The 25810-nt window shown below is 42.0% G+C and overlaps 1 protein-coding gene across 1 annotated transcript; it reads right to left on the bottom strand.

Annotated features, from left to right (window-relative positions):
- Positions 1-10362: 10362 nt before the first annotated feature.
- LEPROTL1 (leptin receptor overlapping transcript like 1) lies at positions 10363-24368 on the bottom strand. Its single transcript, XM_066236021.1, has 4 exons — positions 23997-24368; positions 17076-17151; positions 13534-13720; positions 10363-12696 (listed from the first exon to the last, which is right to left on the bottom strand). The coding sequence occupies exons 1-4, from the start codon at positions 24010-24012 to the stop codon at positions 12580-12582; spliced, it is 396 nt and encodes a 131-aa protein (XP_066092118.1). The 5' UTR covers positions 24013-24368; the 3' UTR covers positions 10363-12579.
- Between the last annotated feature and the right edge of the window lie 1442 nt (positions 24369-25810).

Genomic DNA, 25810 nt, shown 5'->3' with positions numbered 1-25810 from the left:
TTCATCTTATACATCCATGAAATGACTTAGAAGGTGCCGGATGGTATTTTGATGATGCAAATATTTAACTTTTCCATAATAAAAGTTTTTTTTTAAAGTATTGGATGAATATACCTGACGTCTTGCTATAGAAATTTGTATGTCTACTTTAAAAAGCTATTATTCTGGTACTGAGAATCCACAAGAGAAAAAGACATGGTTTCTGCCTGACCAGGCGGTGGCGCAGTGGGTAGAGTGTTGGACTGGGATGCAGAGGACCCAGGTTCGAGACCCCGAGGTCGCCAGCTTGAGCGCGGGTTCATCTGGTTTGAGCAAAAGCTCACCAGCTTGGACTCAAGGTCGTTGACTTGAGCAAGGGGTCACTCAGTCTGCTGAAGGCCCACGGTCAAGGCACATATGAGAAAGCAATCAATGAACAACTAAGATGTCGCAACAAAAAACTGATGATTGATGCTTCTCATCTCTCTCCGTTCCTGTCTGTCCCTATCTATCCCTCTCTCTGACTCTTTCTGTCCCTGTAAAAAAGAAAGAAAGAAAGAAAAAAGGACATGGTTTCTTTCGTTAGGGTTTGCAGATTTGGCATGGAAGCAAAGTTAAAGTAAAGCAACACATAAAAACACAAGGCACTGTGAACAAAATGGCAAACGGTACCTACATGGACATCCACAAACTAGGTGTCTGACTGATCCGTGTGATCCTCGAATGTGAGAGCAGCAAGACAACAACAACCAAACAAAACCTAAGTCATGTTATATTGGCTTGTAACATGAACTAGAGTTCTTGTTTTGGCTCATTTGTTGGCCCAACCATGCCAATTATCCTGATTAAGATGCCAGTTACTAGACCAGGGGTTGGGAACCTATGGCTCACGAGCCAGATGTGGCTCTTTTGATGGCTGCATCTGGCTTGCAGACAAATCTTTAATAATAAAAAAAATAGCCTGACCTGTGGTGGTGCAGTGGATAAAGCGTCGACCTGGTACGCTGAGGTTGCTGGTTCGAAACCCCGGGCTTGCCTGGTCAGGGCACATATGGGAGTTGATGCTTCCTGCTCCTCCCCCTGTTCTCTCTCTCTCTCTTTACTCTCTCTCACCAATAAAAATGAATAAATAAAATCTTTTAAAAATTTTTAAAAATGTTAAAAATATAAAACATTCTCATGTATTACAATCCATTCATTTCCTACTGCTCATGTTCATGGTTGCGGGTGGCTGGAGCCATTCACAGCTGTCCTCCGGGACAACACCAAATTTTTACTGGATAATACGTAACATACACGGGTCGTTGTATGGCTCTCATACAATTACATTTTAAAATATGTGGTGTTCATGGCTCTCTCATCCAAAAAGGTTCCCGACCCCTGTACTAGACTATGTAGTCAAGTCACTTCCAACAAACAGACTCTTCTTCACAGGTCTGTAACATAGCAGATGGTGCGGAGAACTTGGTTCCCTATCATTTCAGGGTTTGGCACTAAGAGGTAAAGGGGTAGTGATTAGGTATTTTACATGACCTTCCTCAACTGCGCCTATTTCCCAAGCATTTCAAAAGGACTGGCCTAGTCGAAGGGGTACTGTATTTCTACTTTAGTACTTGATTCCTCATCACTGTTGACCTATTCAGGAGGCAGAGGGGCTGGGTTAGTCCCACGCTAGCACTGCCAGCTGGGTGTCCCCAGCCATTCCCTCTCCAGCCCAGTCTCTCAGTTTGCCAAAACAAGAGGCGGATAAAGTAGCCTTCACTTTCAAACCTGAAGGCATTGGTTGTATATGAGTACTTTATCAACCTTTCTTTTTTTTTTTTTTTTTTTTTTTTTTTTTTCATTTTTCTGAAGCTGGAAACAGGGAGAGACAGTCAGACAGACTCCCGCATGCGCCCGACCGGGATCCACCCGGCACGCCCACCAGCGGGCGATGCTCTGCCCCCCAGGGGGCGATGCTCTGCCCATCCTGGGCGTCGCCATATTGCGACCAGAGCCACTCTAGCGCCTGAGGCAGAGGCCACAGAGCCATGCCCAGCGCCCGGGCCATCTTTGCTCCAATGGAGCCTTGGCTGCGGGAGGGGAAGAGAGAGACAGAGAGGAAAGCGCGGCGGAGGGGTGGAGAAGCAAATGGGCGCTTCTCCTGTGTGCCCTGGCCGGGAATCGAACCCGGGCTCTCCGCACGCTAGGCCGACGCTCTACCGCTGAGCCAACCGGCCAGGGCATTTATCAACCTTTCAACGCAGGAAAAAGTAAAGCCTCTTTCTCCCAACCTCGATCTATCTGTTTATCCAGCAAGAATGTTGAAGGAAGAAATAAATCTGCTGAGTGCCTCGAGTTCTTTATAAACTGGCATATTATTTTTCTTACACTTATTTCCCACCATGTAAAAAGAACAAAGTGATATCTTTGTGGCTCATTAAACAACTGAGAGAAACATTATTTCTTTAGTTTTGAGAAATAAAACACCATTAACTACTCTGACTCCCCCTTTCCTGAATGATAGTTCCAATTTCTCCATCTTTATTTGGCAGCTGATAATTGTCAAACACCAATAATATTAATCTGCTTTGGGCCTCATGTCCCGGACCAATTTGTAAGAACAGCTAGAGGTGCCAGATTATTTCTAAGGAAATATCTTTGTCATGCTTGGTTTTTGCTGCACTTATTATTTTTTTTAGAAACACTTGTTAAGCAACAACAATTGAGAGTTATATATTTATGTATTTTTCCTTGTGGGGAATTTGCAGTTTGTGTAACACAGGTGTTACCTTGGTTGAGAACTGCACGGTCAACCTGGCATGTTAAGTCAAATGACTTAGATAAATCCACTAGTGTGTACAAACATGGGGGGCGTTTCCGGGCACCCTCAGCGTACTAATGGGCTATTTTATACAGCTTTACTTCTAAATTGTTTGGAACTTAGATTGCATTGTATTTTGTTTGTTTTTTATTTTTAAAATTTTTATTTATTTATTTTAGAGTTCACTTTCTATAGCAAGAACGTTATGTGGACTCCTGCTGGGTGACTCTCATAATGATCTGAATTCAAGGTCATGTTATTTAGGATAGAAGGAAAGAACAAACATAATTTCCTCATTTTATAACGGAACCTAGGGACATTTTATTTTGTAATTTTTTTCTATTTATATATACATAGTTAGGTAATCGGTTGTTTAGATTCTGATTCAAATGAGCCAAATGTAAAAGGACACACAGGGGAAATTTGAATACTAACTGAATATTATAGCATTATTTTAAACGTTTACAGTTATAATAATATTGTGTCTGTTAAAAAAGGGTCTCATTTTAGAGATGCTTACAGGTGAAATGAGATATCTTGTATTTGCATGAAAGTAATGTGGGTACGGCAAGTGAGGACACACAGGTGAAAGACAGGACATGTTCAAAATTGTTGACGCTGAACGGTGGGGACGTGGGAATTCAATATATTCTAATTTTGTGTAGGTTTAAAAATTCACATGTGCCTGACCTGCGGTGGCACAGTGGATAAAGCATTGACCTGGAATGTTGAGGCTATAGGTTCGAAACGTCGGGCTTGCCCGGGCAAGGCACCTAGGAGAAGCAGGGCCCTGTGGGCTGAAGATTCCTGCTCCTCCTTCACTGCCGTCCTCTCAATCTCCTCTCTCTAAAATCATTAAGAAAAGCTTAAAAAAAGAAACAGGAAAATTCACATGGAAAGAAGTATGCAAAAGAGTACTGGTTACAGAAGGCTGAGTGAAGCCAAATTAGAGAACCCCCTGTCCCAATGTCTTAGGAAAAGAATAAAAACTAAAAATCACTGGTAAGTATCCTCTAAGACACCCCTCAATAGTCCCTCTCCTCTTTCTGGTATTGACATTCTCCCACATTCAGCCAAGGTTGGTCTGTGTGACAAATATGTACATGACAGAAGTGAGGCATGTCACCTTTAAGGTTACAAAAGACAGTGCAGCTTACCTGCTCATCTCAGCAACTTCACCTTTTGGCATTTTCTTCTTCTCTGGAGTTCCAGCCACACACCTCTGACCTACTTTCTATCTCCCTGAGACAGCACGTTTCTGAGCTTTTGAAATTGCTGCTTCTTTCATCTAGAATGTCATTACTCAGCTTTACATATGACTGCTCCTTCACATCACTCATGTCTCTGCTCAAATGACATCTCTCCAGGGAGAACCACCTTGTCTAAAATAACCCCACTTCCACCTCATCATCTTTTTCTCCTTGCCTTGTTTTGTTTGCTTCATACTACTTTCCATGAATTGAAATGACATTGCTTCTCTGTAGTTAATAAAGGCCTGGGTAGAGTTTCCTAACCAGGAACAGGGAAAGCCATGGTAACCATGCGAACATACTTAGTACTTCAGGTCTGAGAGAGAATATGCTAGCCTGACATGAGAAAACCTGAAATATTTAGGGATGTAGTAAAATGAGTATTAGGCCTGACTGTCCAGGGGGTTGCACAGTGGAGAGGGCACTGGCCTGGGATGCAGAGGACCCAGGTTCAAAACCCCAAAGTCACCAGCTTAAAAGTGGGCTCATCCGGCTTGAGTACGGTGCACCATCTTGAGTGTGGGATCGCTGGCTAGCGTGGGAGCATAGACATGACCCCATGGTCACTGACTTGAGCCCAAGGTCTCTGGCTTGAGCAAGGGGTCACTGGCTTGGCTGGAGCCCCCCAGTCAAGGCACACATGAGAAAGCAATCAATGAACAACTAAGCTGCCGCAACGTTGATGCTTCTCATCGCTCTCCCTTCCTGTTTGTCCCTCTGTCTCTCTTGCTTAGAATAAAATTATTATAAAGCCTGTACAGTAAAAAGTATAAAACATTTGCTGAGAAAAATTAAAAATAAAAATAGAGATATACCTGTGCTCATCTATTGAATCATTCAAGATTGTGGCAAATTACATTTCCTAAAGATGGACACCACCTAAATATTCCTTTCCATAGGCTCTTTTACAAAATAACATTGACACTTTCCCCACTGAGTGGTATATGGCTGTTTCCCTTGAATCTGGGTGAGGGGATAGTAACTTTTTGACTAGCTTGACCAGATTATGGCAGAAGTGATGCTATGTGACTTCCGAGGTATGTCATAAAATTGCCATGGACTTATGACTAATTTTCCTGGGACACTTGCTCTTCAGAGTCTGGTCATCATGTTGTGAGGAAGCCAAATGTCCACGGAGAGGCAGAGGTCCACATGGAAAGAGAAACAGAGCCCCTTGGCTCTCATCCTGGCTGAACTCCCAGCTGACAACCAGCACCAACTTGCCAGCCATGCAGGTAACCCATCTAGGGAGACGACCCACAGGCCCAGGCCGAGTCACCTCAGCCGGCACCACGTATGGCAGAAGTGAACCTTCACCGTTAAGCCTTGCCGGAACTGCAGACCCGTGAGCTAGAGAAATGGTGAGTTTAAGCAATAGGTAACTTGTTGAGATTTCAATTCTCCACATTGATCTATCAAAATCCCATTGGCTTTTTAAAAATAGCAATTGACAGGCTGCCCTGGCCAGATAGCTCAGTTGGTCAGAGCATCATCCCAAAGCACAGGGGTTGGTGGTTTGATCCCTGGTCAGGGCACATACAGGAACAGATCACAATGTTCTTGTCTCTCTCTCTCTCTCTTTCTTCCTATCTTGCTAAAATCAATAAACATTTTTTAAAAAAGAAATTGACAGGCTAATTCTAAAATGTATATGACTGTACTAAGAACTCAGCATAGACAATTGTGAAGAAAAGAAAGAGTAGGATGGCTTCCTACAGAGCTCCAGTGGATTCACTTCTTTGGTCAATTAATTTTTCTTATCAAAGTGCCAAAGTACTTGAAAGGGGAAAGGATAGTCTTAACAAACAGTGATGGAAGTCAATACTCATGTGGGAAGAAAAAATGAACCTCAATTCTTATGTCATACCACACACAAACACATAACTTGCAATGAACCACAGGCCTTAATATAAGAGATAAGACTATAAAACTTCTAGAATGAAACAGAAAAATCTGCATGACCTTGCTTAGAGGGAGTCAAGAAATGCTTAAAACTCAGAAAAAGCAGAAACCATTTTTAAAAGAAAAAGTTGATATCTGATTTATCAAAATAAAGAATATCTGCTTTTTGAAATACATTATGAAAGCAAACAACAAACCCCAAAATGGCAGTAAAAAAACATAACACACATATCCAACATAGAACTTTACAACTCCATAAGAGGCCATACAATAACGATGGGCAAAAACTTTGAACACACACTTCACAAAAAAAACCACACTTCACTTTTTAGCCATTATAAATATTCATGTACAAGCTTTTGTGTAGCTATTTTCTATTCTCTTGCGTACATATATATGCAGGAGAAGAATTGCTGAGTCATATGGTAACTGCATTTAACTTTTTGAGGAACTGCAAAATGTTTCCTACAACAGCTGCACCGTTTTAAATCCCCACCAGTAATGTATGGTTTCCAATTTTTCTGCATCTGCATCCTTGCCAACTTATTATGTCTTTTTCATTCTAGCCATCTAGGGGGTGTGAAGTGGTATTTCACTGTGGTTTGCATCTGAATTTCTCCAGTGACTAATAATGTTGAGCATCTGTTCATGTGCTTACTGGTATTTGTATCTTCTTTGGAGACATGGCGATTTGGAAGCTTTGCCCATTTCTTAATTGGATTGTCTTTCTACTCTTGAGTTATTTATATATTTTTAGATACTTAATTCTTATCAGATATATAACTTGCAAATACCTTCTATTCTGTAGGTTATTTTTTCACTTGACAGTGTGTCCTTTGAAGCACAAAACATTTACATTTTTGTTTGTTTGTTTTTTCTCTATTTTTCTGAAGCTGGAAACGGGGAGAGACAGTCAGACAGACTCCCACATGCGCCTGACCAGGATCCACCCGGCACGCCCATCAGGGGGCGACGCTCTGCCCACCAGGGAGCAATGCTCTGCCCCTCTGGGGTGTCGCTCTGCCGGTACCAGAGCTACTCTAGCACCTGGGGCAGAGGCCAAGGAGCCATTCCCAGCGCCCGGGCCATCTTTGCTCCAATGGAGCCTTGGCTGCGGGAGGGGAAGAGAGAGACAGAGAGGAAGGAGGGGGGGGGGCAGTGGAGAAGCAAATGTGCGCTTCTCCTATGTGCCCTGGCCGGGAATCGAACCCGGGTCCCCCGCACACCAGGCCGACGTTCTACCGCTGAGCCAACCGGCCAGGGCCAACATTTACATTTTTGATGAAGCACAATTATATAGTTTTCATTTGGTTGCTTGTTGCATCTAAGAAACCAGTCTAACCGAAAGTCACGAAGATTTACACTTATGTAAATCTCAGATTTTCAGTTTAGCTTTTACATGTAGGTCTATGATACATTTTAAGTTAATTTTTGAGCAGAGTGTGAAATAAAGGTCTAATTTCATATTTTTGCATGTGGATATCCAGTAGTCTCAGCACCATTTGTTGAAAATACTGTTCTTCTCCATTGAATTGTCTCGGCACCTAACGCTGATTTCTTTTTAAAGATAAGAACAATGAAATCATTGGAATGCTTGGGGGAGCAAAAGTTAAAGAGCTCTCCACTGGAGGTGCCCCAGGCCTGTAGCCCAGAGGTCAGGAAATCACTGCCAAAGTCACAGATCTCCTGAGTCTGGTTAAAAGTGGAATGCACAATCTTGTCTGCCCCGAAAAACTCACACCCGAAAGTCTGCAAACCACTGCTCAGAGATGATGAACATCTTTGCTTCATTCAGGTTTACAATTAGCAAAGGGTAGTTCTTTTTTAGTTACGCTTCAGTTATCTGGAATATTTATTTTATAGGATATGTTCTGTTCCTGGAAATGACCGAAGATTAGGGTGCTTGTAATAGAGTAAGAGCTTCCTAATCTTTACCGAGAGGGAGGACAATCCAGGTTTATATGGAAGAAATATGGATTTGCATTTCCCACCAGTTTTATTCATTATAGAGCATCCTGAGATCTAAAACATACATATCGCTTAACAGTAATGTGGCATGGCCGCTTACTATATTTGATATGTTGACTGAAAGTTAACTGAAACTTATCACTGTATTCACATTTTATGTAAATGTTCTAGTTACTCTAGAAATGTGGATCATTCAGACAATGCCCCCCAAATCACATTAAAGTAGACACTAAGAACCTATAATCTGAACTTTGTATGTAAGGTATATAATGAGACTATAATTGGGATAACTTGGGACAAGATTCATTTTGGTAAAAGAGACCAGTACTTTTTCTCTGTTAACATTGTACTGAACAGATTAATTTTTTTACCTTTTTTTTTTTTTTTTGTATTTTCCTGAAGCTGGAAATGGGGAGAGACAGTCAGACAGACTCCCGTATGCGCCCGACCGGGATCCACCCGGCACGCCCACCAGGGGGTGATGCTCTGCCCTCCGGGGCATCGCTCTGCCGCGACCAGAGCCACTCTAGCGCGTGGGGCAGAGGCCAAGGAGCCATCCCCAGCGCCCAGGCCATCTTTGCTCCAATGGAGCCTTGGCTGCAGGAGGGGAAGAGAGAGAGAGAGAGGAAGGAGGGGGCGGGGGGTGGAGAAGCAAATGGGCGCTTCTCCTTTGTGCCCTGGCTGGGAATCGAACCCGGGTCACCCGCACGCCAGGCCGACGCTCTACCGCTGAGCCAACCGGCCAGGGCCAATTTTTTTACTTTTAACTGTTAGAAATGTTTGCATAAAGCAAAGTACTCTAACTTAACACATGAGAACTTTAAATCATGAGCTCGGCCATAAAACGAATTAAACTTATGTGTCAAGGTACCATTGTACTAATAAAGATATTAAAATATGTAGACATATAGAAGTTCTGAAAACTTAAGAACAGGGACAACCTTTAGATTGTCAGTAACCTTATGTCAACAAAACTTCTTATCTTGGAAGAAAACATAGGCAGTAAACTCTCTGATATCTCTTGTAGCAATATTTTTGCTGATTTATCTCCACGGGCAAGTAAAATAAAGGACAAAATAAACAAATGGGACTACATCAAACTAAAAAGCTTTTGCACAGCAAAAGACACTGTTAAAAAAAATAAAAACCCACACAATGGGAGAACATATTCTCCAATACATCTGATAAGGGGTTAGTTAATAACCAAAATTTATAAAGAACTTGTAAAACTGAACACCAGGAAGATAAACAATCCAATTAAAAAATGGGCAAAGAACTGAATAGGCACTTCTCCAGAAAGAACATACAGATGGCTAATGGGCATATGAAAAAATGCTCAACATCACTAATCATCAGAGAAATGGAAATTAAAACCACAATGAGATACCACCCCATACCTGTCAGAATGGCACAAAACAACACAGAATAAGTGCTGGCGAGGGTGTGGAGAAAAGGGAACCCTCCTGCACTGCTGGTGGGAATGCAGACTGGTGCAGCCACTGTGGAGAATAGTATGGAGATTCCTCAAAAAATTAAAAATCGAACTGCCTTTTGACCCAGCTATCCCACTTCTAGGAATATATCCTAAGAATAACAAATCACTGTTTCAAAAGAAGATATGCACCCCCATGTTTACTGCAGCATTGTTTACAATAGCCAAGATCTGGAAACAGCCCAAGTGTCCGTCAGTGGACGAATGGATTAGAAAGCTGTGGTACATATAATACTATGTGGCTCTGAAAAATAAGATTTGAAATCTTACCTTTTGTGACAGCATGGATGGACCTGGAGATTATTATGCTAAGTGAAATAAGCCAGGCAGAGAGAAGAAAAATATCGTATGATCTCATATATATGTGGAATCTAATGAACAAAGTAAACTGAGGAATGGAATAGAGGCAGAGGCAGGGTCACAGGGACCAGAGGGACAGTAGTCAGAGGGAAGGGGAACAGGGGATGGGATGAGAGAAGGTAAAGGGATTAGTGAAACTATATATACGTAACACAGAGCTAAAGCTAACTGGACAGCAAATCCTAGAGGGAAGGGGGAAGTAGTTAGGGGAGGAAGGCAAAGGAGGTATAAAAAGGGACTCAGGTGGGGGTGAGGCAGTTATATTCAGTTGGACGCTTGAATCCATGTAAACACAATAAATTAAAAATTAATAAATTAAAAAAACAAAAACAAAAAAACACTCTTATGGCTGTTTTTGTAAAAGGTTGGGTAGAAAGCCTACTTCCCCAGATTACCAATCCTTTTACAACAGCTCAAAATCATAGGGCTTCATTCTAATATTTATTACTGTGGTTTCAATTTTATTTTGGAAGTGAAACTTCTGTAAATACAACGTTATAACTAATGCCATACTCTCTTTATCTCACACTATTAAAATGGATAATGCACTTCAGAAACTGAAGCGTGTAATACATTTTCATTTCAAAAACACCCACAAACTAAAAACAGATATTTAAAATCTTTATTGTTTCATCATCAAAAGTTTTCTTTCCATAGAAGAATGACAATGAAGTATCAGTGCATATTCTATGGAAAATTCAACACCTCAAGTAACTAGCCTAGAAATCAGAGACAGCACTATGTCAAGCTATGTGCAAGATCAAAGACACAATGCTGCCAATGCAGTTAGAATACAGAAAGAATGTGCAGTTGTTAGAAAAAGAGTCTATGGCCAAGTGAATAAAACAGTTGCAGTATACTGCAATGACACTCTAGAACAGAAAATGGGGAAAGACCAGAGAATATACGTCTTGCCAAAAAAATCAAGTAGATCACAGGCACTGAGTCCTCAAAGGTTTCACCATCTAACACATGGGATCCTGAACTTTCCTCTAAGTCCCAGCTCCTCCGAGCTGTACACTGCAAGCCATCTTCAGCCTGATGGGTAAATGGGACGGCCACATTCACGTGTTTCATTCTGCTTCCCATCTCACAGCTAAAAGTAACAACTTGGGTTCAGCTCTAAAACCAGTGGCCTTTAGCTGTTGTTAGTAAAAAGGTGACCATATCCAAAATGTGTTCCCATTTTCTTGAAAAACAAACTTCATAAAATAACAAAGATAGCTGTCATGATTGCTCAGTTTTGTCTGAAGGCAGAACCAAACCAATTTTTTACGTAAGTGTATTGAATAAACATACACACAAATGTCCTTAAAAAAACACTGTCAAACCAATTTGAACATTTTCATAACTAGCTCCTGAAGAAAGTACTGATAATTGTGAGCTGCGAATAACCACTATGATGTGATCAGGCCTGGCTACTGGGAATTCCTGGGTCGGGTTTGTGTCAGAAGCTGCTGCACAGCTGGGTTGGGCTACTTTGCATTCATTCACACAATAAATGCCATTAAAAAGGACACAGCAGCTCTAGCATGATGAAATAAAAATGAAAACAACTGAGAGGTATACAGGAAACCTGTCTTAAATAGTTTCAAATTACATGTGATATAATCTTAGAGAGTAAGAACTACAATTACCACAGTCTAAATCTTAAATGGTTAATGCATGATTTATCTGCAAGACTAACAAGTCACTCGTTAATCATGTCAAAGCCTTTGTGGGGCAGGGGGCACTCTGAATGGTTATTACATTTAAATAGCAATTACTGTCCAGGTGACTTTAACATCTCTAATTTAAAGTGTTATTAAACTATATTTGAAAAGTTGTTTTACTTAATATATACATTGTATAAAATAAGTTAAAAGGAGGGAACAGGGAAAAGTTTTCTGGTATATATGATGCAAACATACAACTTTCCCTAATCAGCAGTAGTTCCATGAATGTCCACCTCACTTATGCAAAACATGAAAGGCGGATGGAAGATCAAAACGTTCCTTTATAAAAAGAAACAGGACTCAAAAAATGAAATTTCAACAGCGTTTCCTCCCACAATGCAACTCTTTAACTCTCATAAACATAAATAAAAACCATATCTCAAAAATCTGTTTTTATACCCTTACCTTAAACTTGAACAACAAATTCTTCAAACAATTGAGAAGAAAAGCACTCCTTTGTAGCAGTTACATAAAATAATTTTCAATTCACAAAACACCTGCTTACTGGAAAACCCAGCAACCCTTACGGAGGGCATGGGCATTAGTACTGGGCCCTTCTGAGGTATAAACGCAACTCTATTTGCACTGAGTCTGCAGTCGATATGGTATGCCAACAGTCTGAATGTCTGCATAAAATTGGGAGTGATGTTATCTTGACTGATTGAAAACTTACTTTTATAACTTTTTGTAATAATGAAGGTTACATAATTTTAAGAGAAAAGATATACTTTAGCCCAGTAATAGCCAGCAGAAATCTAATTCCTAACCAATGTGAATGGTTATTACATTTAAAAAATGTTTAACATTGCATACCGATTAAAAAAAACACTAAACAAGGAAAACACATAAATATTTAAATTCAGCAGGACATCACAGAAAGCATACTATAGATAAGTGTGAAATCAGTCAAGCTTTTCCAAAAGAGAAAATCCTTTTAATCCTTTAGCAAGTCTCTGTGAAGACAGTATGCTTACAATAAGAGTGAGAAGGGAGCACCTACAATACCCCCAAGAGGCTTTATATGGTTCAGCGTTACTGCCCCATCTCCTGTGTGCATGGATGGCCAATACATGACAAGAAGTCCATTTGACAATAGTTCAGTCATTTCTTTCACCACTGCTGCCAGCTGAAGTCGTCATTGCTTCCAAAGACCAAGAAAAAGCCCAGTATAGTTGCAAAGATGACTGTGTTTCCTGTGAGAACAAGTGCACAAGATCCCCAAGCAATCTATGGAAATAAGATAATAAACTTTCAGTTAATAGACGTACGAAAACAAAAAGAAAATGAAAAGCAAATCAAGGCTATAGTCGTATTGCCAATCATGACATCAAACAAGATGTGTAATAATGGCTTTCACACTACTGAACACTTAATGGTACTTCTGTGTCATTATTTGTATTTATCTTGGGGAGCTTTAAAAAGACAGTCATGGAAAGATGATTATTCAAAAGCAGCCTGGTTTGGGGCTACAAGGAGGCAGCATAGAATCCTACAGCTTTGTTTATAAAGAATATTGCTCCAACTCTTCTTTAGTGAATCTAAAATTGTATCCAGAGAGCAGATTAAATTTAAAGTATCAGAGGTGAAAACACTCATTTCCATTCTCTTAAAGGGGCAGGAGGAATAAGCACCCTCTCCGTACGGAAGGGCGGCCAGTCCTTGTCTTTTCTGCCTTCTCGACTTCCCCCGAGATGGAGAGTGAGTGAGTCTGACTGGGGAGTTTGGGAGGAAGACCGGAGTACACGTGCCCCAGCCTTCTCCTCTTCTGTACTCTCCCACTCGTAGAGTCTTCCACACTCTACTTGGGTCTTCCATGCTTCAAGCTGGACAGGGCAGCACCGGGTCGATAAGTGGTCGTGCCCAATTCTGACAGCAAAGTAGTGGGAAGCCATCCCAGCTGCAAACCTCGGCCATGCTCTCCCGTATCATTTTCATCAGTTAACAACAAAAGTAAGTTTTTTATCTCTATCCTCCAGGCTCCCATATCGCTGATCTCTTTTTCATGTCATTTCAACAAAAACTTTCTCCTGAGGAACACTTTCCATTAGTGAAGAACGCACTTACCAGCTGCGCTCTGGCAAACACAATCGGGAGTCCAAAAGCTGAGACCACGATGCCTGTTGTAAGAAATATGGCAAGTTCCTTACAAGCGTTACTCATGGCATCTGAGTCGTCCACTAATCTTCTGGCTATGCAGTATGGAATAGGTGAAAGGATGTAAAAAAACAGCACAAAGAGGGGCCAGTAGCGGCTGGAAAAAGAAAAACAAGTTAATGTCGGTTTTCTTACCCATGTCATTTTCCTACACACTAAACGTTTTTTAAAAACAAGGACCAAAGGAATATTGTCATGTACAAAACATGATACAGCTTAAAAATAAACTATAACCTGACAACTAAAAAGAGTAACCTTTAGAGTCACAGTGTTCCTAATGTCAATTATGATACAATTAGAAAACATTTTTTACTTTAAAAGATAATGTTTGATAAAATTCTAACAGTTGGAACCAAGGCCCAAAATTTAAAATACTTATTATTTTAGGTTATAAATAAGGAGGCATATATAAAATGGGAATGTAGTTGCAGATTTATAAAATTAAAAATTCATGCCCTTGACATCAATGATACCCTGCTTTAGCATAAAGCTGGAACACCTCCAAGCTTCTTAGGTCACTAGGAACTCCCAAAATACTGAAATCAAAGTAGAGAAAATGAACTGAAAGTAATATTGAAAACTTTCAGCCAGAATATAGAATTTATTACAATAAAAATAGATGGCTTTTAGTCCACAGTCTGGCTATCGTAGTCATTTTCTGCACACACACACACCCCCCTATAGTTCTGTAAGATAGTACTGCTAAGGGAAACTGTGAAGGGTATAGAAGACTGCTCTGTACTGTGGTAAGGTACCAAAGAATTGAAAAATTAATATTAATATTTTAGGAGAAAAAGTCAGGTTTCTTGTCCCCTCCATTCTGTAGGGAATGAGCGAAAAGGAATGTGGGAATTTCCAGGCTTGCAGAGACATACGGTGTAGAAAACCCCCTTTTACTAGGAAGCTTAAAGGATATTTTATAATTTAGGCTAAGCATACAGAGAGATTTTATAAATACGACTTTTGTACTTGTGTGTGATTCACACCAGGTCAGGATGGCCAAGGGCACTGTGTTGTGGATGAAGAGGGAAAGGGAGGATTAGGCAGGCCTTCCCTCTTCCTCTCCTTCTTTAATGGGCCATTTACAAACGCTTATCCCCTGGCGCCATATGGGCTCCCTGTCCCATCTTGAAGGCGTATAATTAATGTATATACCTCTAAACAAAGAAATAGCAAATAAACACTGAAAAATTTGGAAATGTCTTTTAATATGAAAAGCAACATTTTCATAAGTCTTAACATGTAGAAATGTTTTATTTATAAGTCTTAACATGTAGAAATGTTTTATTTTTTATAAATCCTATAGACGAATGTTATAAGCTTGCTAATGAATTGTGTTATCTTCCCCCCCCCCCCCCCCCCCCCCCCCCCCCGCCAATCTGTGTGTGATCAGAGGTATATAACCTGCCTCAGGGCTATAATCAGCAGGCAGGATTTGGGTCAGCTGTGCCCTGTGTTTGTCATATGCGGCTGGCATATTAATAAATCTCCTTTAATAAAACTCCTTAAAAATTCATTTGACTCGGTGTCTCTAGGTAAACTCAGCGAAATGTTACTTTACAACAGTACTATTTTTGTAAATTCTTGAGAGTCCAAAATTATTTCAAAATAAAAAGTAATAAAGCCTTTAAAACTTTCATAAAATAAAATACATAGCAGAGTAGAGATTTGCTTATACTTACAGACTTATAACAAGTTTAGTATAAACCTATGTTTATACTAAATATCTCTTCATAAATATTTTGAGAATAGAAAAAAATTACAAATGAACATATGCATAAACAAATATTCAAACAATACAAAAGCACAAAAAGATGAGTGGCCCCCATCTCCCCTCTCTCGTTCTGACCCTCCCATTGAGCTCTCCGGAGATCCTTCCACATTTCCATAGAGCCAGACTTTAAAAATATGAACCACTGCCCTTTTTCATTTAACAGTAAGTATATCTGGAACTTTACATACTAGGAATTACAGCTCTTCCTCATTCTTTTTAAGACTGCCTCATATTTCCATTGATGGATGTGCGATGAATTAACCAGTTTTCTTCTGACAGACCTTTAGGATGCTTCCAGCTTTTTTTGTTCTTATAAACAAGGTCGCCATGAACATCCATTCTCTCCCCCAACTACACATATCTTTGTAAACAGCTGCAAGCAGATTTCCGTGAGAAACTCTAAGAAGGGGAGGGCCAGTTTAAAGAGTGTAGACATGTTGAGAAAGGACTGCTCTTATTTATGTATACTTTCCACTTCCACTCACAGTCGGGGACAATGCCTGCTTGCCTCTATCTTTTATTTTTGCCCATGAATTTCATTTAATTTTGAGTGAGGCTGAGTATATTTTCTTGGGCTTAAAAGCAATGTGCAGTTCTTTTACATATCGCTTGAAAATACATTTTCATTTTCCATATTTGTTTAATTTTTCTATTCAGTTGCCTACATTTTTCTTACTAATTTATTCTAACCTAAGGAAAGTAATTGCTTACATAACTTTTTTCCTTAGTTAACTAACCCTTGACTCGCTTTCTGGTATTATCTGCTGAAAAGACACCTTTAATTTTCTTGTATTTAATTTTATCAGTAGGTACTCAAAAGTGAGCAGCAGTGTGCGCTCCTGGTTGCCAGCTTGCTGTTAACAGACTTAGCTGGAGTCTAGGAGCAACAGCCAGAAATCTTTCTGGCATCTTGGTGTCCTACAATATTTTTTCTTTCTTTCTCTTTTTTTTTGGGGGGGGGGGAACACAGAGAGAGAGTCAGAAAGAAAGCTAGACAGGGACAGACAGACAGGAACGGAGAGAGATGAGAAGCATCATTCATCAGTTTTTCGTTGCAACACCTTAGTTGTTCATTGATTGCTTTCTCATATGTGCCTTGACCACGGGTCTTCAGCAGACCGAGCCAGTGACCTTAAGTCCAAGCTGGTGAGCTTTTGCTCAAACCAGATGAGCCCACCTGGTCAGGGGTGTCCTACAATATTTACAAACAATTTTTTTTGTGGGGGGGGCAGAGAGAGAGTCAGAAAGAAGGATAAATAGGGACAGACAGGAATGGAGAGAGATGAGAAGCATCAATCAGTTTTTCGTTGCACATTGCGACATCTTAGTTGTTCATTAATTGCTTTCTCATATGTGCCTTAACCGTGGGCCTTCAGCAGACCGAGTAACCCCTTGCTCGAGCCAGTGACCTTGGGTCTATGCTGGTGAGCTTTGCTCAAACCAGATGAGCCCACGCTCAAGCTGGCGACCTCGGGGTCTCGAACCTGGGTCCTCCGCATCCCAGTCCGACGCTCTATCCACTGTGCCACCACCTGGTCAGGCTACAAACAAATTTTAAGTGAAGACGTTAAAAAACGATTTGTCTAAAGTAAATAAACATAGTAAAAAAAAAATTTTAAGCTTTAAAAGTAGAAACATTTTATCCTTATATACACCAAATGACAAAAATTTTACATACTTGTATATGGGAAGGGCACATCCAAGCATCAAAAACATCAGCCCAATTGCTCCTCCAAAGGACAAACTAATCAAAGCTGCAAAATAAAAAGTAGACATATTAAACTAAATTAATATTATTATTAGTCTGAACATGACTTGTAATCCTGGAAGCAAAAAGCAAAGCAATACACAAAACACCAAATGTGTTAAAAGTGCGTTATCTTCCGAAGTGTAAGGTGCCTAGGCTCGGGCTCAGTCTCCTGCAGCATCCTCAAGGCAAAAGGAGGCAACATTGATTTTCAAAGCCTGACCTATTGCTAGCACACCACAGCGCTCCCTAATTACTGGATCCACTTCTGATGAGACTCTCAATCTGCAAGATCGATGCTCCTGCAGACATCGGCACTATATTTACTCCACAGATCATTACAGTTCTGAAAAGCAGTGTGGACAACTCCGCGCTGTCAGCTTTGCTGGACGTCAGAAGCCTCGCCCTTTGGGAAAACCTTTCCCACTCAGCTCAGCTTTAGCTTCTGGTACATATGGGCACCCCACTGTGCAAAACCTGATAAGAAAAAAGTATCCAAGGACCTAGGCAGTGAATAATTTTTTTTTTTTTTTTCATTTTTCTGAAGCTGGAAACAGGGAGAGACAGTCAGACAGACTCCCGCATGCGCCCGACCGGGATCCACCCGGCACGCCCACCATGGGGCGACGCTCTGCCCACCAGGGGGCGATGCTCTGCCCATCCTGGGCGTCGCCATATTGCGACCAGAGCCACTCTAGCGCCTGAGGCAGAGGCCACAGAGCCATCCCCAGCGCCCGGGCCATCTTTGCTCCAATGGAGCCTTGGCTGCGGGAGGGGAAGAGAGAGACAGAGAGGAAAGCGCGGCGGAGGGGTGGAGAAACAAATGGGCGCTTCTCCTGTGTGCCCTGGCCGGGAATCGAACCCGGGTCCTCCGCACGCTAGGCCGACGCTCTACCGCTGAGCCAACCGGCCAGGGCCAATAATTTTAATCAGTTAATTTTGTTACAGGTCATTAAACAGTTGACAAAACTGGCTGGGTTTCCTCCCCTAATCTCCTCCACATTAGAAAATGTGCAGGATAATGTGCACAGCTTTCTGTGGTAACACTATTTAAAGACATTATCACAATCGATGCACTCTACAGGTGAGATATAGTTTATAAAGTCACATGCACACAAAGCATATTTACAAAGTATTTTCACATATGTAAGTGAATAGAAACAACTTTTCTTGAATAGACATAATCAATGGCCTAGAATTAAGCAAAAAAAAAAAAAAATCATTTTGAGTTCTATATAACCTGTATTTCTGCAGCTACATGCCTAAGAGAATAACTTATATCCTTTTTAATAGTGATGTAATTAAAATTCCAAAGATTTGTAGGTCTAAAAGTTACCAAGATAAAATCTAACATATATACATACAAACCAAAATTAACCGTAAAGGGTTAAATGCTGCCAAGTAATACTGATATACTTCTCTGAATTAAAATGGATATAATCAAGGAATCCCAGTGACATGGTAGCATGGCAGATTTAGTTTTTATTTAGATCACTTATGTAGGTCATGTCAACCCTGTACACATTTACTTAGTCCTTTTTTTGTGTGTGACAGAGACAGAGAGAGAGGCAGATAGGGACAGACAGACAGGAAGGGAGAGAGATGAGAAGCATCAATTCTTTGTTGTGGTTCCTTAGTTGTTCATTGATTACTTTCTCATATGTGCCTTGACTGGGGGGCTACAGCAGACCAAGTAACCCCTTGCTCAAGCCAGCGACCTTGGGTCCAAGCTGGTGAGCTTTACTCAAACCAGATGAGCCTGCGCTCAAGCCAGCGACCTTGGGGCCTCGAACCTGTGTCCTCTGTGTCCCAGTTTGACACTCTATCCACTGCGCCACCACCTGGTCAGGCTACTTAATCCTTATTGCCATATTTTCAGTTACAGAAAGAAAAAAAATTGCACTTTTATTTTACAGAAAATGAGGAAGTTCACAAGGAATGCAATGTAAACGGTGATGAAAATACTGAGTTTGCAACCTGGTTTGGTCAGTTCAAAATAGGTCCACATCATCTGCCCTGTTTACTTCCCCTGACACTTATCAATCCCAGCAGGCTCTTCACCCTTGCTCTCTACACTCCCGTGACAATGGCCCTCTTTCCTATTCTGGAAATAAGCAGATTCCTTCACCCATGTGGTGGTCGCACATGTTGTCTCTTCTACCTCAGACACTTCTTCAGTCATTCATTTCATTCAAAAAATATTTACTCCCTGACCAGTGGTTTTACAGAGGATAAAGCGTCCACCTGGGACACTGAGGTCCCAGGTTCGAAACTCCAAGGTCATTGGCTGGAGTGCAAGATCGTCAACATGATCTCAAGGTCACTGAATTGAGCAAGGAGTCAGTGGCTCGCCTTGAGGAGCCCTTCACCTCCCGCCAAGGTACACTTGAGAAGCAATCAATGAACAACTGAAGTGATACAACTACGAGTGGATGCTTCTCATCCCCATCCTCTTCCTGTCTCTCTCTCACAAAAAGAAAAAAAAAAATCTACCATGCACCAAATATGTAACAGGTGCCAGGGATATGTTAATACAGGAGATAAGGCCCTTTCACATTCAGGGAGCCTGCATTCTTGTCCTACTCCTGTCCTCTTTCCTCAAGTTAATTTCTACTTCTCCTTCAGATCTCATCTCAATCAATTCTTCTTCAGTAAAGTTTTTTTCAAACCTCCTAACTAGAAAAATTCCCCTTATTATATTCATTCATTCATTCACTCACTCACTCACTCATCCATTCATCCATCCATCCATTCATTCATTCATTCATTCAACAAATCTCTAAGAGCACCTAAGGTGTGTCACACACTCACTGTTCTTGATTCTGGAGATGGACATGCATGTGCACAGGCTCTCCTTACACTGTGCACCTGCTCTTTGGTCAGTTATAACCGTTGTACTTTATATTGACGTCTTTCCTTTTAAACTGATGGCTCCACAGGGAACAAGTTTTGCTCTCTTGTTGATGCTCATGCCCCAGCTCTTAAACACTCAGTAATAAATATCTGTAGAATTAATGAAAAACAACAACAACAAAGGAGTGGAAAGAAGAAATGGAGGGGAGAGAAGAGGGAAAGGGAAGGGATGGGGGAGGGCAGGGGAAGATAGTGTGCCTGATGTAGATAACAGCACTTCACTGAAAGTCAGAAGATGCTGGGTCCTATCTCCTACCAGCCTCCTACTAGCTGTCTACAGAATTCTACTTGAGTGTCAGATCTTTCTTCTATGAGAGATGAACTAGATCTGAAACTCAAATAATTCTCTGAATGCTAAAGATATCTGTTAAGATATGCTGAAGAAGTAAAAAAACTATCTCTACTTTTTGAATGTAGTTGCCAAATAGCTAAATTCACCACTATAAACACTAGATAGTAACACCTTATTTATTCAGAAGCTATTTCCGGCCCTGGCCGGTTGGCTTGGTGGTAGAGCGTCGGCCTGGCGTGCGGGGGACCCGGGTTCGATTCCTGGCCAGGGCACATAGGAGAGGCGCCCATTTGCTTCTCCACCCCCGCCCCCTCCTTCCTCTCTGTCTCTCTCTTCCCCTCCCGCAGCCAAGGCTCCATTGGAGCGAAGATGGCCCGGGCGCTGGGGATGGCTCCTTGGCCTCTGCCCCAGGCGCTGGAGTGGCTCTGGTCACCACAGAGCGACGCCCCGGAGGGGCAGAGCATCGCCCCTGGTGGGCGTGCCGGGTGGATCCCGGTCCGGCGCATGCGGGAGTCTGTCTGACTGTCTCTCCCCGTTTCCAGCTTCAGAAAAATTAAAAAAAAAAAAAAAAAAGAAGCTATTTCCCAGAATATAGCTTAGAATCCTTAAAGAGACAAAAGATGCCAGAAAGTCCATACACCAAAGCTAACATTCTTTATAAACAGACCCTTAGGCTCTTATTCAGTGGTTATTTATTCCTGTTTTGTAATATAATTGTATTATCTGAATTTCAGCAGAATAAAATACTTTTATTTTAAAGAATCATCTATACTCACAAAATTAAGTAAGCTGTAACTTCCACTCTCAGAAAAAAAATCAGTTACTTATATCATTTGACATAAAATTTTGTAAGTTTGATTATCTTGTTCCCCATATTGACTCAAATGAGAAAGAGGAGGTAGAATTGCATATAAACAAGAACTGCCCTCTAACAGAAAGGAGGAAACTAAAAAAAAATTTTAATTCAGGCAGGAAAATTCTGATAAAGACTATCAGTTTTTGGCAGTCTTGGTCAAGAAGCAAGTAGCCTTAGGACTCAGTCTCTGAGGGTAACTCTGTTCTGTTCTATGACAGAGAACAATTATTTATATTCTTATCATTAAAAAAAGAAACTCTACAATCTTTGAGTATACTTAATAAAATATTATCTCTTTTAAAAATCAAGGAACTAAAATGAGATGATTCAGATATCAAAAAATAATTTTACGTGACATCATCTTACTACCCATTCATATAAGATAAAAGCCAATGGGGTTAAATAAATTGTTTAAAAGTGTTCCCAACTTGGACTTGGTGAACATGTTAAGGACACTACTCATTTATGGATTCTTGCTGTATTGGCCAAGAGTTTGCTTAAAGGCTTTTAATCACTGTAAAAAAAATAGAGGACTAGATGAAGAAGATGGGGCACATATACACCATGGTATATTATTCAGCTAGGAGAAATGATGACATTGGATCACTTATAGCGGAATGGTGGAGTCTTGGTAGCATTGTGCGGAGTGAAATAAGCGAATCAGAAAAAAACAGGAACTGCAGGATTCCATACATTAGTGGGACATAAAAGCGAGACTGAGAGGCATGAACAGGAGTGTGGTGGCTATGGGGGGTGGGGGGAGGGAAGGAGGGAGAGGGGGAGGGGAGGGGGAGGGGTACAGAGAGAACTGGATGGAGGGTGGCAGAGGACGATCTCTCTTTGGGTGATGGGTATGCAACATAACTAAATGACAAGATAACCTGGAAATGTTTTCTTTGAATGTATGTACCCTGATTTATTGATGTCACCCCATTAAAATAAAAATTTATTTATAAAAAAAAAAAAAAAAAAAAAAAAAAAAAGTGTTCCCAAAACCTGTAGTTTCTCCAGTCTTATGAAATCAGCAATTAGGCTAATTTATATACAAATTTCATCATTTGTGTATAAATGCTTGTCCTACATGACACAGTAGGACAAGAATTTATACTGTAATTGAGTGATGCAACATTTGGAAGCAAACCTTAGTTGAGTCTGGTTTTTCTTCCTAAAACCCCTATGCTAGAGATTAGGGATGGAGCAGCCCAATTATCTACTCTCTAAGGCAGGGTGCTGCTTCTGTGATTACAAAGAAATTAGAGGAAAGGGGACCAGTTCCCTTAATCTAAGTGTTACCAAAAAAACCCAATATGTGATAAAGCAAAAGGCAGTAATTCAAGAAATAAGTAATGGATTCTAATAACAGCAACACTCCTTAATATAAATATAAATAAGCCAACAGGAAGAAAAGATCCTGATAAACAATTATCATAACAATCAGATACTTTTACCGAAACCAAAAGTGTTAAGCACAATCCCATCTGAGACACTTTCACCTGGTTAATATTTACCTAAGACTACAGAAATTAATTATTTTAAAAAAATGACTCCTGCATTAATGTCACTGAAGAAATGGAGAAGAACAGGGAACCTGGCAACAACCTAAAAACCACAGCATTCCACCATAACTGCCTTTCACACAAGGATTTAAAAAGGTCTATTGTGGTTCAAAAGGAGATTATTAAGTCTCTAGTTGCTCAGAGGACAACGTTTTAAGTGGGAAACATAATGTTTTCAGAAATTAAAAATAAACAAGAAACAGTAAAAAAAAAAATTGTGACTCTGGGAAAGAAGCTCAAAAGTTTTTCTTAAAGGAAATAAAATACACAGAAAAACACTACTATCCGAGTTCTTCACTTCCTACTTTGCTGTCCCGTTTACAAAGCCGCAGGTCAGGAAATCAATGAAGTTCCTTGTCAAGCTGAAAACGCTGTTAATGGTATCTGCTTCAAAGCACACGAACAAAACTACCCATTGGAAAGAACGCGACATTTCTATTCCTACATATACAATCAAACGACCTACTTTTCATTTAGTTTAACACTATTTTATCTTAAAAACCTTAACTAGATAAAAACTCTGAAATATGGAAAAGCCTCGACGTGAAAGTGTGGACCTGGCAGAGAGCAGGAACACCGTGGTCGCCTAGCCTAAGGGAAAAAAGCCATAAATCAAAACGCATCAGTTTCAGGAGCGTGGGAAGCTTCGAGCACGGGTCCTGAGAGTGGCTGTGATCACGGGTCCTGAGACTGGCTGTGATCGCTGAGCTTTCGGAAAGAACCGTTCCTAAACCCTTCCAGAGCGTTCCTGAGCGACTCGGTGGGGCTCAGCACCCGAGGATCGCATTCGCGCCTTTAAGTGGGAAACGACACTGATTTTCCGTAACTGACGTTCCCAGTGGGCTCAACCCCCTGAAACCCACGCTCAGCCCCCGCCCCATCTCGGATGCAAACTCCTGCAAAACGAGTTGCTGCTCGACTTTTAACAGAGCGCGCAGACCTCTTCATTCGGCTGGACGGGGGTCGACGGGAGGAGAGCGAGAGGCCGCCGAGATCAGCTGAAAGTGGGGGCTGACGGAGAAGCCGCGGTCCCGGCCATCCTTTCGGGAAGGGCGCCGAGCCCACCTCCGCGCCCAGGCAGCGAGCGCCGAGGCGGGGGTCGGGGGTCGGCCTCCGGCGTAGGGACCCCGCGGCGCGCGATCCAGCGGGGGGCGGCGTGCAGGGCCTGCGCGGGGCGCCCACCCCCTGATCCGGGCGGCCTCCCAGCCCTCCCACGCTCTGCGCCCCGGGCCCACCTTTGATGCCGGCCATGGCGGTGACGTCGCTCCTGGTCCAGGACCCAAGTGGCAGCGGCGGCGGCGGCCGGGAGACCAGAGACGCGCGGCGGCGGCGACCAGACAACACCCGGAAGTGCGCTGCGCAGCACTTCCGCCGGCGGCTCGCGCTCGCGCAGGGGCGCGGGGGGCGCAGGGGCCGGGGACACGCGGGCCTGGGACTCGGCAGCCGACCCCTTCCTTCCGCGCTCGGCTCCTCGGCAGATCGCCGCCCTCGGAGGCTTTCCTCCCCCGCCGCGCTTCCGGGGCGTGCCGGCGCCAGCCTCAGAGGCTTCTCCGGCTGGCGGAAGCTCTGTTCTCCGGGATCCTGCGACGTCCCGTCGTCTTTGAAGACGGGGGAGCGCCCGCAGCCGCCGACCTCTGGGAGGCACGGTGTGATGGCTTCGGGGGACGATCTTCAAAGCGCATCGATTTCTCTCTCCTCCCAGCCTGTAATAAAGAAGTAAGGCTAGTTGGCTGGTCCGCACTTGACTCCTCGGTTTCCGACACAGAACTAGGGTTCTGGTGAGACCCACCTCCAGGGATAGGAGTAGCGGGGCCCGGGAAAGGGTGGATTTAACACTACCCCGATCTTTTGGCAAACTGAGTATCGCTGGTTTTTTTTGAGTACTAATAGGGCTAGAAAGAAAGGGAGAAAGCGGAGGTACAAATACATTCATTTAAGTCATCGTAGAAATTTATTCATCATTTACAGTGTTAGGAACAGGGTTAGGCACTGAGGTCAGCAAAACTGGGTACGGTTTCTGGGTAAGCCTCCTTCAGGAGCTTGCAAGTTAGTGAGAGTGACATTAAAAAGCGTGAAATTGCAACAGTGATAATCGTTAGGAAATGATATAAATAGTCCCACGAAAGCTTCGGATTTAGATCAGTGAAAAGATTTTCCCGAGGGAAGGACAACGGAGGGATGAACAGGTGTGTAACTAGAGAAGAGGGAAAAGCCGGGAGAGGATTGCATGTTTGTGTAGGCGGTGGCGGTGATGAGCTTGGGTGGCAAACTCTGGGAGCCTGGAGCTTGGTCCACTGGAGAGGAGGAAGGCCAGTGGGATTGCTGGGGTTCGGGATGGGCAGTATGGTTATACAGCAGGGTCCTATAGAAGGAGGTGCCTCCCTCCCACCCCAGCAGTGAGAATCTTTTTGAAGGGTTTTTAAATGATATTAGTGGAGGTAGGTGTAAGATTTGAATTTAGATCTTTTCAGTCCTAAGACTAAGATAAACTGGCATATGAAACGTTGTTGAGTGAATAGAGGAGATACTTTTAACATGCTTTAAAGTGAGAGCTACTAGGGAACTAAAGGTATTGTCCACTTGCTTCTCTGTGCTACTTCCATTGTCGAAATTTCTTTTGCCATTGTTACGTTTAAAAAAATAAAATTTAAAACAGTCTCTTTTTGAGGTTTACTGCACACACCTTAAATAGGTGTTTGTGCAGGAGAATTTTTTTTTTTCCATTCAAGTCAGAGCAAAAAGTTCTGCCATCTTCTGTACCATGAAGGAAGTTTCCATTTAAGGACTGTGGTAGCAAAACCACAAGGCTCACTTGAACCTGTGTTGTGGAGATGTTGCTGTGTAGACAGTCTGTGAACCACTTAGCTAGCTCTTTTCTAAACTGAAGCAGACATATGCATCCTGCTCTCCAATCATTCTTGAAAGGAATGGGTAAATCATTCCATCCCACAGTCACTGCCACCGACACCTTTTGTTTTGTTCCACAGTAGTCCAGCCTTGAAAGCGTGGTGCTTGAGGACACAGAGGAGATAGACAGCTGATCAGCGGT

This window comes from Saccopteryx bilineata, chromosome 6 (genome assembly GCF_036850765.1).
Source record: "Saccopteryx bilineata isolate mSacBil1 chromosome 6, mSacBil1_pri_phased_curated, whole genome shotgun sequence".
Lineage (NCBI taxonomy): Eukaryota > Metazoa > Chordata > Mammalia > Chiroptera > Emballonuridae > Saccopteryx > Saccopteryx bilineata.
The sequence above is the reverse complement of the archived record's forward strand: the minus strand, read 5'-3'. Positions and strand labels throughout refer to the sequence as shown.

Coding starts and splice junctions, on each gene's coding strand:
- LEPROTL1 (XM_066236021.1), bottom strand. Junction 13,721..17,075: donor TGTGCCCTTCCCATATACAA/GTATGTAAAATT, acceptor TTCTTTTTCCAG/CCGCTACTGGCCCCTCTTTG. Junction 12,697..13,533: donor TGTTTGCCAGAGCGCAGCTG/GTAAGTGCGTTC, acceptor TTATTTCCATAG/ATTGCTTGGGGATCTTGTGC.